Source organism: Misgurnus anguillicaudatus, chromosome 2 (genome assembly GCF_027580225.2).
Source record: "Misgurnus anguillicaudatus chromosome 2, ASM2758022v2, whole genome shotgun sequence".
NCBI lineage: Eukaryota > Metazoa > Chordata > Actinopteri > Cypriniformes > Cobitidae > Misgurnus > Misgurnus anguillicaudatus.
The window spans coordinates 30,646,470-30,663,334 of record NC_073338.2 but is presented as its reverse complement, the minus strand read 5'-3'; the positions used below and the strand labels follow the sequence as shown (position 1 = coordinate 30,663,334).

General features: G+C 38.7%; 1 protein-coding gene across 9 annotated transcripts in view; it reads left to right on the top strand.

The window, feature by feature from the left end:
* clcn2a (chloride channel, voltage-sensitive 2a) overlaps positions 1–16,865 on the top strand; it is a 57,542-nt gene that overhangs the window by 6,185 nt on the left and 34,492 nt on the right. For 3 of the 9 annotated variants that reach the window (XM_055202531.2, XM_055202530.2, XM_055202528.2), the window contains exons 1-2: positions 1,927–2,158; positions 16,251–16,404. In XM_055202531.2, coding sequence (XP_055058506.2) covers positions 2,108–2,158; positions 16,251–16,404 — 205 coding nt within the window. In that variant the 5' untranslated portion in view covers positions 1,927–2,107. Of the gene's footprint in view, positions 1–1,924; positions 2,159–16,250; positions 16,405–16,865 lie in introns of those variants that run through there. The other 6 variants (XM_055202535.2, XM_055202533.2, XM_055202536.2 and 3 more) reach the window with 4 other exon arrangements.

Here is a 16,865-nt window from a genome sequence, read left to right as displayed (position 1 = left end):
CACAATGCTCCCCACAATGATTTCCCTTATCTCATGTGTTAATATTTTTTATTGTAACAATTTATGATTTGCAAAAATAACAGTTGCATCTGTGTAGATTAGATAAGCAAAGTGTGTGCGCGTTAATTGTGCACGCTATACATTATGGTCAAGCATGCGCCCTTAAAATAGCATAATGAACCACGCGCAACGCGCCACTGACTTTAGACTAGTTGTTTTGGTCAGTGGCGGACAGGTTTTTGAAACTGCAAAATAGCATCAGGGATGGTTTGCGCCGGAACAGGCCTCCTTTTTTGCGCTGAACCGCCCAGGGAGAGCAAGTTTATTCCCTAGTTTGCCGACGTGCGTCTGTGGAGGGAAAAACCCAGTGCAAAATACGAATGATACATGCGTCACTGACAAAGTCAACTGCGCTGGGTGCAAGATAGGGCCTAAGTATTCTGTGTTATTTTCAACCCAGCGTTGGTCAAACCAAGCCATTAACCAGACAATGTTAATATTTGGCCCAACCATGGGTTAAAACAACCCAGCATTTTTGTTTGAAACAACCCAGCTTATATTAAATTACAACCCAGCATTAGCCTGGTTAAAACCAGACCATTCTTAGTAGTAACTGAGTTATGGTCTGGCAAAGCTTCATAGACAAATAATTTCCAAAGGGGCGTCATGAACAGACGTCTCTCAAATGCCTCTGTGTCCAATTGGATTTACCTTAAACCAATCAGAGCGATAAAGGAGATGACGTATGCAGAGCTATATCAGACTTTTGCCGGATCACTTTTGCTACGCCGTCGCTGCGCTGTCGTCATCGTGTAAAACCTGCCCCAACGTTTCTGATTGGTGCCACAATTTCTCTGCATTAGAAATGGCCTTGAATGGCCTCTTTGCCAGACTACTTGCAGAGCAGATCTAAATTTGCCAGAAGTTGTCTGGGTTTTCCCAGGCTAACCCAGCATGTTAGGTATGTCTCTTTTGACCCAAAGCTGGGTTAAAAGTAACCCCCCCCCCCAAAAAAAAAACCTATTTTCTAAAACAAATTAGGCTATAATTTGGTAGAAGTATAGAGTTAGTACATTTCTGCGTTTGTTATTCAAAATATTACTCAAAGAACAAAATACAGTAGTAGACTTAAAAAAAAAATTTGGGTTGTTTTAAAACGGGGTCAAAAATGGACAAACCCAGCAGTTGGTTAACAACAACCCATAGATTTATTTATAACCCAATAGTTGGTTTTATCCATATTTGACCCAACTATGGGTTGAAACGACACAGCGTTTTTTTTTTAGAGTGTATGGGTCTACTTTAATATTTACCATAGTACAATGTAGTAAAATTCCAAGATACTAGGCCTATATAACAAGAATAATAAATAATAATTCTTATGGTGTAGTGGTGCCTGGAGAAGTGGGTATACTCTTAATTTATTCCCCCATAAAGCGGCAACTAATGTTGAACGCCCTGTGTTAACAGTGGCGTAAGACTGGTCTTGCATATTTAGTTCACTCAAAAATAGGCCACTATTGTCATTTAAATTCTGCTGCTTGACTTCTCAGCATAAGGATTATTATGAAAGTAATATTATGAATTAATATTTTAAATTTAGAAGTGGCTATAGCCTACCCCATGCCATTTAATAAAGAAGTGGGTATACTCCGTCTGTACCTGCGTATACCTGCACTACACCACTAACTACCACAGTATACTACAATTGACTACTGTAGCAGTTAGTACAAATAGACTAACTTACATATTTTTATGCGTACTTACCTGTCAGTGGGTAATCTAGACTTTAAGTGGTTCAGAGTAGCCTACTACAAAATATAGCGATTACTCACATGGTTAGAAATAGAATGCAGCTATTTATTTTGACAATCGATTCAACAGGTTAAGTGTAGTAACCCCTGTCTTCCCACACGAAACGGGTTTCAGCGCATTCATGTCTTGCTTAAAACCAGCAGCAGTGCGCTATACGCGGGAACAGTTGAGCTGTTTTCCGTGAAGGACCTGTTACTCGGTCTGCTTGCTGAATTGAGTATCAGTGATGCGGAGGTGATCTTGCGGTGTTTGCGGATAGCGTTTACATTTTTATTCCAGTTACATTAAGGTTATGGCGCGAGACAGAGTGCAGCAGCGCGTGCTTCAGTACCAGCAAACTCTGGTGAGTAACGCCGGTGATGGTTTTGATCGCCTTTGATCTGCAGAGATGCGTACAAGTGTGATAGCGTCAGCATACTGCTTTAAATTCGTGTTTGTTAGGTAGCAGGGCAGTATGTATTTTCCATGCCTTAACTAAAAAAGTCTACATCGCAAAAATGCGATTTAGTTTAATTGTAGTAGGGCATTATATAGGGGACACTACATACTTGTACACGGACTTGATATGCGCTTTACAGTGCATTCAATATGGATTTTTTTATGAATTGGCTATGTGAGTTCCCTGGGGATCAAACCCATGGCCTTTGCGTTGCTAGAGCCACAGGACCCACATACAGTAGGTTAAGGATGTTGCATTTCATCAGTCCTGAGAAAAATCTTTGTGTAAACCACACAAGTAAATTGGTGAAAGAAATGCAATTAGACACGGTTGATGTTTTAGTTGAATTTATGCTTGGCATTTGTTACAAAGTTACATGTTTCCAGCTAATTAAGTAATTTGTATGTTAAAGTATATGCATTAATTTGAGTCTGTGGAGTCGACAATAAAATTTGAGGTATAAATGATGCTGCATTAATTGCATCATTTACAGTTATGAATTCACCCAAATTTCAAGTCCCTCTTTATCCACGGTTCATCCCTCCAACCCCTCCTGCTTCTCCACTTGTGGACTAAATGTAGATCCTCCCTGAATATTAATTGACTCATGCACCAGTTTCCCCCACATTTCCGTCACATCGTGATTGACAGCTGTACCCTGGAGCACTTAACAGGAATATCTTTAAATTCAGATAGATATGAAGAGAGGCGGTCTAAAAACGTGATGGACACAATCATATTGCGTTGGGCAGTTTCGTTCTCTTCATTCTGCACCATTTCCCCTACTCCACCCCTCAAACACACATCTATCCATAAGGTTTTTTTATGCACTGTAATGACAAATGTGTTTGCAGGAGTAAGGTAGGCGTGAAGTGGCCACACTTGGATCCATGCGTTGCATTTGTATCTTGTCTTTTTGGAGTTCAGGCTATTTCCGAGCAGCCGCTCTCCCTTAAGGGCCAGACTGTGTGTTCCACAGTCCCTATGTGTGTGATGAATGAAACTGGGACATTTTTCTAGCTCTGCTTTCCTTATCAGTACGAGGATCAATACAGCACTATACAAAATGGTGGCTGGAGACAAGCGGCTTCATTGCCTCTCTCAACACCTTTCTATTTGACCAGGGGTTGGATCTCATTTCGATTTATGTCTTTATCATTTACTTCCCCTTACAATGCGCTTCATTGCACAGCCAGGCATGAGTCTGTCTGGATGCATTTGGAAAAGGAGGATTAGTCTGTGATTTTTATTCAGTATGTGTTGTAGCTCACTGTATATTTTATTGTTTATTTTCTCCAGGGATATTCTTTTGTGACTCACCATTTTCCAAGTAAAAATGCTGATATCTTGGCAGCCTGTAGTTTCTATATTGTCATTTTTAAAAAATAGCCCAGCACTGTGATTTGGGTTTGCATGACGTGTTTCCCCAGAGCTCCCAGCAAAAATAGCACGCCTGAGGACACTCCTAGTCTTAGCAGCAGACATCACTCGTGTGTCACAGTGTCCCTATACATGAACCTCTTTGCTATCACCCTGTCTGATCATTATCAGCATTCAGACCATCAGTGAAGTCTGTCAGGCATTTATAAATGAAATGCTGAAGGCCTGCTTGAGGTTTACAAACAAATGGCCATTACTTACAGAATTGAGGTTAGTTGGAGGCATAGTGGCAGAAAATAGGTCTGATTTTTCTTTAGAAAAAGTCTCAAATGATGGGTAAATTTATAGGACTGGATTGCGTAAATGTAAGGTTGGGGATGCTGTTGGAGACAGAAAAGACAATATTAAGCATTACTGTTAAAAGTGTCAATTAAATTAATAGTTTATTGCAACATAATCGATCACGGAAAGTCGTGTTATAATAACGCAAACTTTGATTAATTTGTGTCCATGGCACGAAATTCAGCTTTTTTTGTGCTTTGAGCACGAATGTCTTTTCCGTGACACTTGCACGAATTTCTATAAGTAGTTTCTCGTGTCCACGACTTTCTTTTTCGTGTAATTTTGTGTATTGTTTTCTCATTTTTTCTCCCCTATTTTTAAATCATTGTGGCTTGGGGTTTGATTTGGGGTCTGGGTTAGGATGTATGTACTTTTATGTATTGGTTTCTACATGTTTTTCTTCCGCTTTTAAATCTATTTTTGCCTGGAGTTGGGGTGTCAGAGTTGGGGTTTGAGTTAGGATGTCTAAAAATGAAACAGAAAGTAATTTTTACCCCAACCCTAAGCGATAATGGTAAGAAAATAGGAAAAAACGACGTAAAAACAATACATAAAGTGAAATGAAAAAGAAAGTAGTGCATGGACATGAAAAACTATTTATAGAAATAGTGTCACGAAAAAGACATTTGCGCTGAAGGCACGAAAAACGCTGAATTTCATGCCATAAATAAATTAATCAAATTTTGCGTGACTATGACACAACTTTCCGTGAGATCAGTCTTGTTTGTTAGTAGTAATTTTTTGTTTCTTGATATTCTTACCTTTTTGTATTTTTCCTATAAAACACAAACTAGGAACATCCCAGCTGCTAAATTACCATAAAGTTACCACAATGACTTTACCAGTAAATACAAAAATGGGCTGTTTACACCCGCAATAACGTTACGCCTTTTACCAGTAAGATATCATTCACACTTCACAACTAAATTGATAATATATATAAACTTTGTCAGAGAGCGGAAGTTTCCTTTAATCCTGCCACGCGGCAAGATCAGTGTTGTGTTGTGAACAGGATTGGGAAGTAATGGATTACATGTAATGGGATTACACAATGAGTATAAAAACTGTATTTTTTTACAGTTAGGTTATGTTATGAAGTAATCAGATTACAGTTACATTTTGGTAAGAATCAGAAATAAATCAATATTTTGGCATAATAAAACTTATTATCAAGCAGTACTTGACTGTTCAGTTCCGTTTTCTGTTACCAGTGATGACTCACTTGCTGGTACATGCGCAAATAACACACGTCTACAATTTCAGACACAGATTGAATTGCAACTAGTTGAGACAATGCTCCCCCCGGGGGAAAATTGCTTTCAATTCATTGAAATGTTGCAGCTATTTCATTTTCAAAGTAGAATACACAACCGACATGTTGTACAGTGCAAACTATGCCTTCCAGCTGTATAAATACTCTCTTCATCAAAGTACCCGACATCCAACCTAAAGAAGGTATTCTGGCACGGAAATCATTTTAGCGAAAATTTTGCATTTGTTAGTGCTTTAAAGTTTGTATAATTTTAGTTTTATAGTGGTTCAGAAAACTTTACAAATTACCACAATACTAGTCTACTCACACTCCCTTCTCAATCTCTTCTTTCAGAGATTTATACTTTTTTTTTTTAGCTGTCTAGGTAGGGGAACTACCACCGCCAATGTCCCAAGTCAAATTAAAAATGTTATGATTGGCCTGAAGCTGGTCCTGTTCATAGACAATCTCCTAACTTTAATTTACTAGAAAGACTGTATGTGTGAAAGCAGTTAATGACTGTTAATTATCCTGGCATAGTGTTTTTATGTTTACTGCTAGAAAAATTACCAAATTAGATAGATAGTTAAGGATTTGAAAGTATATTCAGACATTTTATGGAAATTTCGACACATTTGTTGTATTATACAACTTGCACTGACATATCTTTAAATACATCAGTACCCTTTGTTTTACCTCAAAATGCACACAAGTAATGTTTTAGTAAGGCATGTTTGTAAAACACTAGTTATATTTCCTTATTAAACTAAGGTGTAGTCCTGGTTTAAGCTAATCCCTGTCCAGGAAACCACCCCATAGTGTTTAATAAATTAATAAAAAATATGTTTTGGCTGGAACAACATGGGGAGAGTAAATATTCACAAATATTTAAATATTAGGTGAATTATTTCTTTATACTTGACATTAATCATATTTCTCTCTCCTAGCAGATTCAGCAGTGTAAGTGTAGATAACATCTTGGTTGACCTTTCAGTGTGTGTTTCAAAAATAAGAATATAAAAAACAGATATTTCACGCCAGCGTCCTCCTTAGCACGGTGGGGAGGAGGATTTTGACCACTAATGAGATCAAAGACTTCTGTGGACATGCAGAGGATTCGATTCCTGTGGTGTGAGAACAGTCGCCTCACACATCTTCAGCATGGTGCACACAGTCATTGACACGTGATTATGATTTTAGCCATGCTAGATAACCCTTCAGGGGAGTTACTAAAGCAGAAAGAACCATTGCATTGGAAAAATGTTTATATACCAACAGCTCTTTAGCCTTAACGGCACATAAAGTGATATGGTTTCCATATGGTCTTATGTGAATGTAGATATGCTATTCATTATTCACCAGGGCGCTTTGACTCCCTCCATTTTTGCACAAATGAAGCAATGAATAACCTTAAGGAGGCAACAGCTCTAATGAGAGCCATACCTACCTGTTTGCAAAATGGATTAAAGGAGGCAGTTTAATTTCACATCAGCTTTTAGACGCATGATTGCCATCCAAGAATCTAAACCACCATTTGGCCTTAAACCACTGTAATTTAATACAACAGCTTATGTAAAGATTTTCTTTATTAATATGGCTTAGTGTCAAAATGCACCACACCAGGTGCAGTATTAACGTAATGGGATAAATTGCTTACATTTTTTTTTTCTTGAAAGGGTTCTTTTTGGGGTAGCAGGACAGGTTGTGGTTGCTGTGCTGACATGCTAATCCAATACACCCTCTAGCTCTCCTTTCCATTATATATATTGATGCAAGGCTAACATAAAGGAGCAAAAAATGGCCAAATATCTTAATAAGCTCACACCTAGAGATGTGATGTAAAAATGCTGCAGCTTAGGGAACAGAATTTGCACACAAAGACTTGATAACACCCTTTCCCAAATATCTACAAAATTAGATTTCAAAGCCCAGAGCTGAAATAGGTTTGGTTTATGAAAAGAATTTGAAGGAAGTTCCTACATTGTAATCGCTGCATATAACCTAAAACACTGAGCTAAATTTGGAGATGTGGAATTGTAACTTTCTTATGGTTTCTTACTTTATCAACATCCACTCTTTTATAGTAGATTTACTTATAGTAATGCCAAATGTACATTGTAAAAAAATTGGTGCTAAATAGCACTAAAAGCTTGTAATTATAGGGGAACCATTTTTGGTGCTATAGCAATAGCACCTATGAAAACCATACGATATAGCACCACTTATGGTTCTACAGAGCACAATATATTTTGCAAGTTCTTCCACTTACAAATCATGGAGGGTCTGAAATTGGCATCGTAGGTGCATGTCCACTGTGAGAGTCATAATCTAAAAAAAATCCAGAAATCACAATGTATGATTTTTTAAATTTATTTGTATGAATGATACAGCTACAAATGCGTATTTGAACACCTGAAAGTCAATGTTAATATTTAGTATAGTAGCCTTTGTTTGCAATTACAGAGGTCAAACGTTTCCTGTAGTTTTTCACCAGGTTTGCACACAGTGCAGGAGGGATTTTGGCCCACTCGTCCACACAGATCTTCTCTAGATCAGTCAGGTTTCTGGCCTGTCGCTGAGAAACATGGAGTTTGAGCTCCCTCTAAAGATTCTCTATTGGGTTTAGGTCTGGAGACAGGCTAGGCCACGCCAGTCCCTTGATATGGTTCTTACAGAACCACTTATTGCTTATCCTGGCTGTGTGCTTCGCGTCATTGTCATGTTGGAAGACCCAGGCTCGATCCATCTTCAATGCTCTAACTGAGGGAAGGAGGTTGTTTTCCAAAATCTCGCAATACATGGTCATCCTCTCCTTAATACAGTCTAGTTGCCCTGTCCCATGTGCAGAAAAACACCCCCAAAGAATGATGCTACCACCCCCATGTTTCACAGTAGGGATGGTATTCTTGGGATGGTACTCATCATCATTCTTCTTCCTTTGGAATTATGACCAAAAAGTTCTATTTTGGTCTCATCTGACCACATGACTTTCTCCCAATGGTCATTGGCAGACTTAAGACGGGCCTGGACATGTGCTGGTTTAAGCAGGGGAATCTTCCGTGCCATGCAGGATTTCAAACCATGACGTCTTAGTGTTTTACCAACAGTACCCTTGGAAACGATGGTCCCAGCTCTTTTCAGGTCATTGACCAGCTCCTCCCGTGTAGTTCTGGGCTGATTTCTCACCTTTTTTAGGATCATTGAGACCTTGCATGGAGCCCCAGTCCGAGGGAGATTGACAGTCATGTTTAGTTTCTTCCATTTTTTAATGATTGATCCAACAGTGGACCTTTTTCACCAAGCTGCTTGGCAGTTTCCCCGTAGCCCTTTTCAGCCTTGTGGAGGTGCACATTTTTGTCTGTAGTGTCTTTGGACAGCTCTTTGGTCTTGGCCATGTTAGTAGTTGGATTCTTACTGATTGTATGGGGTGGACAGGTGTCTTTATGCAGCTAAACAGGTGCATATAATTTAGGATAATACATGGAGTTGAGGTAGACATTTTAAAGGCAGACAAACAGGGCTTTGAGGGTCAGAATTCTAGCTGATAGACAGGTGTTCAAATACTTATTTGCAGCTGTATCATATAAATAAATAGTTAAAAAATCATTTATTGTGATTTCTGGATTTTTTTTGTGATTATGTCTCTCACAGTGGACATGCACCTACGATGACAATTTCAGACCCCTCCATGATTTCTAAGTGGGAGAACTTGCAAAATAGCAGGGTGTTCAAATACTTATTTTCCTCACTGTAGGTGCTATTTTTAGAGTGTACATTACAGACATTTAGCCATGCCTTTACAATCTAAATTTGCAGGTTGTTAAAGTTATCTAGTAGTTTTGGATATTGTATTAGTGTTTGTTGATTACTTTGTGATGAATAAATACCTCTTACAAAGTAACTGTTCCCACGATGGCCATTAAAGAACTAATAGGAGCTACGCAATTGATGGAATCAATATGTTTGTGTGTTTGGTTGAGAGAGGGAAAGAGGATCAAATGATACTTATCTGTCTCATGCAGATATCTTGTTAGCATGCATTACATTTATACAATGATTAGGTATTATCAAAATGACCTTGACTTTGCTCTCAGGAATGTACAGTCCAAGTCACAGCTGACTTCACACACCACGTCTATGTTTTCTTCCATCTTGCATCTGTTTTTTTTCTTTTTCAGTCCAAACATTGGCAAAATTAGCATGAGCTTTTGTTTGCATGGCACCATTTCAATTTTGCGTGTTAATGAGGATGTTGAAATACAATGGGATTGTAAAGCAGCCAGTCAGTGCTGTCAATTATGAATGAAGTCATATGTCATACAGTCATATGTCATACCCAAGATATTATTTTTGTCACAATCATTGGTAAAGCAAAGACACAAGATGAAGCTGGCTTTAATTATAGTGGCTATCACATCCCATTAAACCTGGAGCAGAGCAATACAGCTCCCTTAGCAAGACAAGACAGGGCTGCTGATGCTCTTAGACGTCTGGTTTAGAGCTTTGAGGCGACACAATTTACACCCCAAAGCCCTTCAGAAAAATCTTTGCCACAGGCCACTCATATCCACCAAAAACACTCCTTAAGCCCGTATAAGTGGATGCCTTTTGAGATGCTGGGCATACTCCATTGCAAGACTATGCGGTTATATAAAATAATGTTTTTTTACTATTACCAGCTGTGAATGGAATAAGTATATTTTCCATTTTTGCCAGAAACTGTATAATGAAAGATAAAGCGTTGTGTCAGCATACAGTACCTAGTCAATATGCTGCAAGTCTGTTTGACCGCTAGGCTACTGAGGGCAAACCCTTAAGAGGTTTACTTTATTGATTGAATGTGCTTTAAAATGTTGGCTTGGTTGACGGTTATGTGTTAAGACAGCATCAGCTTGTTCTTTTCCGAATATACAGGGGAGGTCACCAGCACACCTGTGATGGGAGTGCTCAATTTTCAATCTGTGATTTGATTGGTTGCATGCAGGCAGCATGCCACTGATTGTGACAGCTTTTGTTGCTAAGGTCAAATGTCAGTGTGTTAATTGTGGGAGAATTTAATTGGGCCAGACTAATTTGTCAAGCTGTTCAAGAGGGGTGGGTGCCATCGTGTGTCTGATTTTTAGGTATCAGTGTTGGGTGGTGCCTACAGGTGTGCAGCAGCTCAGAGTGTCAAAGAGGCGCAAAGGTTGTGTGAAGTAAGGCAGATGGAGCAGAGGAGGAAAGGAGGGTGCCGATCAATCTGAGCCGGGCTGCTTTGCTTTCTCCATGTGAACTGCACCTGCTCATGCGAGCGAAGAGAGACTGCTGGAATCGTGATGCTCATCTCAATGCGCCACTGGCGGCTGAGCTCCTCAGATCAGAGTGCCATGTGTTTATAGAACAAAGAGAGAGAGAAAGAGAGAGAGGGAAACAGGAGGAGGGTGTGGGAGAGAGACCTGCCAATATCCCCGTCTTTCCATCGTTTGTGCCGTGGGCATCTGCCTGTGTGGGAGCAGCTGAGTGTAGGAACAACAGATAAAAGTAAAGAGGAATTAAGAAAAGGTTTGCAGTAGGAGGGAGGGGCTCTAAATGCCCACCTACTACAGTCATCCACACGTGAGATTTTTCACAAAGATTTAATATGAAATTAAAACATCACATTAACTTCACGCTGCGTCTTTAACAAACGTAGCAGATGATAAAAGCTATGTTTTTCTTGTCACGACATTTGATGTTATCTGCTGGATAGCCCTGCCTACAGTGAAATCTAATTGGTTTAAAATCCTGCTGCTGCTGCTGCCTGTATAGGTCTGGTGGAAACCTGTTGCACTATGCTTGGGGAAGAAACTGTGAAAGGGTACAAAGTTGAAAGCATTATTAAAAATGTGCATTTGATTGACCATAAGGACCACAAGCCTAAAGGCAAGGTGTATTGTGGGTCATCAGAGAAATTTAACATTTAAAATAGTTTTTGCAGTTGCTTTAATCCTTTTAACCATAACTAGCGGCAGCACGATTGAAATCTACTGAGGTGTATGCAAGCAATAATGTACAAGCGGCAGTGCAGTATCATGGAATAAGTCATGACTGAAGGACGAGTGCCTACGATACAGCTATAGCCTCAAGCATCTTCTTGCTTTTACACAATACAAATACTGTATTTAACTGTTAAGCGTTGCCGTCCCGAATACGGGACACCTAAGTTTGCATTAATATTGTTGATGTAAATTTTTATCTATAACTACAAACTATATATCGTTGGAAAGGTCTAAGCCTCAAAAATAGACATTTCAACAGTGTTTTATCAAATACATAAATTATGTAGGGAGAGTAATTGATTCATTTATGAAGAGAGTGTGCCTCAAAACATTTATTTTCTGCTAAATGTCACTGTCCCACCAGCAGGACGCCTACATTTAATTCAATGTTTGCATATGAATTCTTATCTAATCATGACAAACTGTATATTAACAAAAAAAAAGCTCCAAGAGTGTAGACTTTACTCAATAGGGTGGGGTGACGCTTAAAGGGTTAAGCAAAAAAGATATATCCACAATTTTTAAAATAACAATTTTTATGAACTAAAATCACTAAAAGCCTTCTTATATACTTATTTTCTTATCCCTGATCGACTGTGAACGGCAACAGAATGTTTGCATAAGTTTACGTGGCTAACTACGGTGGTTGCTAAGGGTGACGCACAATGATACACAGACGCTGTGTCTGAAACTGCCTACTTCCAGACTATTTAAAAGCTGTAGGCGAGGCGAGTAGTATGTCCAAATTCATCATTTCCAAGGCTTATAATTGTCCTTAGAGTATAAGGATCCGTCATCTATAAGTGATTTTTTCCTCCTTAGTGTATTTTCAGTAAAAACAGTTTTCTTTTATGTCTTTTTAGCAAGGTTTGTACAGCACAGTGGTCAACTAGTGTTGTTTTTATTGTGCTTTATAAATGCAAGATCGGACACTTTACTATCCCATGATTTCCCAGGAGAGGTGTTATCCAATGAAGAAAAAGACGGAAAGTCATTGTTTTATTCAAAAATGCCTAAAAGCGTTAATGCGGCTCTGATCAAATGCAAATACATATATTAAACAGCTGTCCCTTGTGTTTAAATTGCGCTTGTTTAACATAATAACTATGATTTATCATAAATGAAGCAGTTTTTGACCAATATGAATCAAGGACTGGAACTAACCTTTTAGTTTAGCCTAGCCCCATTCATTCCTATATGGCTCCAAACAGGAATGAATTTAGAATTCACCAAACACTTCCATGTTTTCCCTATTTAAAGACTGTTAGATGAATAGTTACACGAGTAAGTATGGTGGCACAAAATAAAACGTGGCGTTTTTTTAACTGCATAAAAATGAGAACTATATTGTATGACGGAAGAGCACTTAGTTTGCAGCACTTCGATCTCAGCGCGCAGTAACATCATCACTCCTGACTACTCTCGCTAAAACTTCTGTTAATATTACTGCGCATTTAAAAAAATATAGGTTTGTATTAATTTGTCTTAGTTGAGGTAGGAACATAGTAAAAAGGCCCTGTCCACACGTACACGAGTAGCTTTTTCAATGCGGTTTGGCTGTTTGTCCACACGGTCGCCGTGATTTCACCAAGTAAGATGTGATCCTGGATCAACATTTTTTGTTGATCCTGGATCAACGTTTTAATTAAAGATACCCCAACTTACCCTTAACTCAAACCCTAACCATTTTAAAACCCTCAAATTAGTGTGAAATAATAGTTTGAGGAGTATTTCTTAAAAACCCCTAACCCAATCCTAAACCTAAATCTAACATGCACACTAATCTTAATCTTGCAATCTGATTGGTTAATGAAAATGTTGATCCAGGACCAACAATGGTGTTGATCCAGGATCACATCTTACTTGGTGAAATCACGTTCACCTTGTCGGTCCGCAGTATCAGCAATGGCGGCCAGTGACTTCTTTTTTTGAGGGCGCACGATGCGAAGTTTGTCACAACATGTATGTAGTCCGTCATGTGTGTGGTTCGTAATTTCAAAATATGTGTTCTGCGCTTTGAGAGATCGTGTGTGCATCACGTGTCTTGTCAAAATAAGTGCCTGCTGCAGACACATCTAAAGGGTTTATGATAACAGAGACGCTCGCGTTTGCCAGATACTCGCATAATCTCATGCGTAATCAGAGTTTACTGTTAAGGAAGTGTCTAGCGTGTATTTTGTGAATGTGAGCGTCTCTTTTATCATAAACAGTTTTGACGTGTGCGCAGCAGGCACTTATTTTGACAAAACTAAGACAATATTAACCAAATTACTGTTTTACTTTGGCTACTTTGGGCCTCAGGCTATTCAAAAATACCGGTTTGTTAGCAAAATCCATTAAAGGAAAACACCAATGTTTCAATGTTTTACTATGTTCTTACCTCAACTTAGACGTCTTATACATACCTATCTTTTTTCAATGTGCACACTTAATCTTTGTACACAGCATCATGAATGTGTTAGCATTTAGCCTAGCCCCATTCATTCCTATATGGCTCCAAACAGGAATGAATTTAGAAGCCACCAAACACTTCCATGTTTTCCCTATTTAAAGACTGTTAGATGAATAGTTACACGAGTAAGTATGGTGGCACAAAATAAAACGTGGCGTTTTTTAAGCAGATGAAAAAATGAGAACTATATTGTAAGTTGCTTGACAGTGCTTCATACCAGGTCGCAGAGAAGCAGGAAAACCTCTGTTTATTAAAATACCCATGAGGGTTTTGCATCTGGGCTCTTCATATAGTTACTGATGGTCATTTTATTTACCGTACTTTCCAGACTATAAGCCGCGTCGGAGTACAAGCCGCATTGTTCAAAAATGCGTTATTAAGACGAAATAACATATAGTCACAGTGGACTATACGTTGCGTTTATTTAGAAAATGATTTCACAAAATCCAAGCCGAAGAACAGACATTAAATCTGGAAAGGCAAGTTATTCAACTAAAACATAGCAGACAGAACAGCAGGCTTAATAGATGTCTGTACGCTAAAGTAATATTATCAGTTATTTAAACGATAAACTATAGCATACCTGGAAGGTTGAATAGGCTAAATTAACCAAGCAAGCCAACTAGCGTAAAGTTCGCATACTTTCATCATTCTACAGTACAAAATCCATTGAATTACATAAATACAGAAGCAGCATATGGCGGGCTCTTGTGGGTGTAGACGGTTATGTTGTCTCTTGCCGCATAAATGTCAAATTTAATTCATACTGACTTACAAGGTGCAACTATAAGAGGGCAGCACCAGCCAAGTTTCGGCTTATAGACCGAAAAATACGGTATTATCCTTTTTATCAGTGTGTTTGAATTGTTTGCAGTGTCCTCAATATGTCTCCAGTGTGTCTGTGGTAACCAAAATAGATACACTAGATACATTTTTTAGATATGTAGGTATTTGTTACTCTAAGTTAAGATAAGTTATAGTCTTCTTTATTCAGACTAAGGAATTTGGAGTGTGTAGATGGAAATAGAGGTGTATAGGCAAGTTTTTTCTTTCAAAGAAGTTGAATACTATAATGCAATGTCTTGATAAAACAATTTGCAAACATTTGTTGAGTTCAGAGAAGAAAATTGTTAATTTGACATCTAGCTGATGAATGTAAAACAGAAAATACTGCTACGTTTGCTGGGCAAACTGAAGATCCACGTTTTTATGTGCTATAATATCTCACAAGTTTGTGGACAATAATGCACAACTGTTTTATTGACTACTGAAATATTTATTGGCCAAAGGATGCCTAAAAATAAGGTCAGTTTGTTTTTCTGTTTCTAAATGGTTTAGGGATAAACATGTTCAAGTATAAACACTATGTACTACATATTCACCAACGTATTTAGCATTCATTCAAGGCTTTACCCGTATTTTCTTCTAAACAACTAATCTTGGTCAGACAAGTTATCTTTGTGCGTCATAGTCGTATATCATGCAGAAGTATTTTATATTCTGGTTGTGTCTCATTCTCTTATAGCACTGCGAAATACAGGTAACCAGCTTTGTTTTTAATGCTTTAATGTGATCTGCCCCTCAGGAGAATAGAGAAACTGTTTTTTTTTCGCATTGCAAACTCTACACACTTTAAGTTCCAGTCTGTGACTATAAAAAGTTTTCACCTGCCTTGTATCTGTCTATCTATCTGTCTGTCTCTCTCTCTCTCTCCCTCCCTCTCTCTCTCTCTCTCTCTCTCTCTCTCTCTCTCATGGCAAAGAGGGATGTTGCAATTGATTGCAATTTAGGCAGCAGACTTTGGGAAAATTAATAGTTGTGTGATTCTTAAAACATTTGTCCAAGGCTGAATACACAAATTACATATCGCTAAATGATGGTCTTATCCAACATATCACATGAATCACATGAGTGGAGTCATAATATCTGCAGAGGTATGAGGAACAAAGTTAAAAAAGTAAGATACCTGGGTTTGTGTGGGAGCATCTCTTTGTAGCTCTAGGGAAACACTACACCATGAGGGCAACGCTTTTTCTATTTTCAAACTGTGTTCACATAAAAGGCATTTGGGGTGAGTATGCACTGTAGAAACATATATATAGTAACAAGAAAAGTAAACTTTGGAGTTACATTCCTTCATGAAAGTATGAAGATGTGCATGAGACAGCATGAAGAATTCATAAACCGTCTTATACAGATGGTAGCCAAGAGGAATGCTCAGATCACTTCTCAGATAGACTTTTCCCAAAAGAATGAAAGTGACTCAAAATTTTTATCTCATAATAGGACATTTTTTATGGTCTAATAAGGTTGAAGTTGGACTTTTGGGCCTCTGTGCTAAGCAGCGTGTTTGACATGAATTCAATACCGCATGTGACAGAATGAGCACCATTGCAGTGGAGCATGCCAGTTGCTTCATATTTCATGGATGAGACTGAAAAAACTGACAGATGACCTCCATTTAGTTTGTAGGGTTTTGCGCAATATTTATTGAACCGTTTCTTAGCCTAAGCTTGTGATTTCCAATGAATTCTGATGATTATTGCTTTTCAGATGTATGGACGCTACACGCAGGAGTTGGGCGCCTATGCCAAAGAAGAGGCAGCACGGTTACGCGAGGATGGAGCGCTGCGGAGGACCACCAGTGTGCGTGGCCAGGCCCCAGAACTGCAGGAGAATGAGAAACACCCGTGTGCCAAGTGTCAAGGTGGGTGTATTGAATACATATGTGTGTGTGTGGGCCAACTGCTCGCTGACAGTTCAGCTAACACCATAGCCTGCTACTTACATCAGTGTGATTCTGCTGGCTACACAGCAGAGCCGAAAAAGCGGAGCTGGCAAATGCACAGGGATGATTGGACTGCGGGGATTGAAAGTGGAATAGGGTCACCAAGGACAGAGAGGCGAGAGAGATGAGATGCTGCTGGAATTGAGGATTGATGCTAGAGATAAGTGAAAGGGATATAACTGAAGATCATGCAGGCTGTGTGATACATCACAGTTTTATGTTCATGTGCGGACCCACAAGGGATTTGCTCTAAGGATGCACAAACTACATACATTCAATACATTTTCGAATTGATCTAGTTAGTGCTTTTTTACAGTGTTGCATTGTTTAAAAGCAGTTTAAAATAAGTAAAGAAACTAGGGCTGTCAAAATTAACGCGT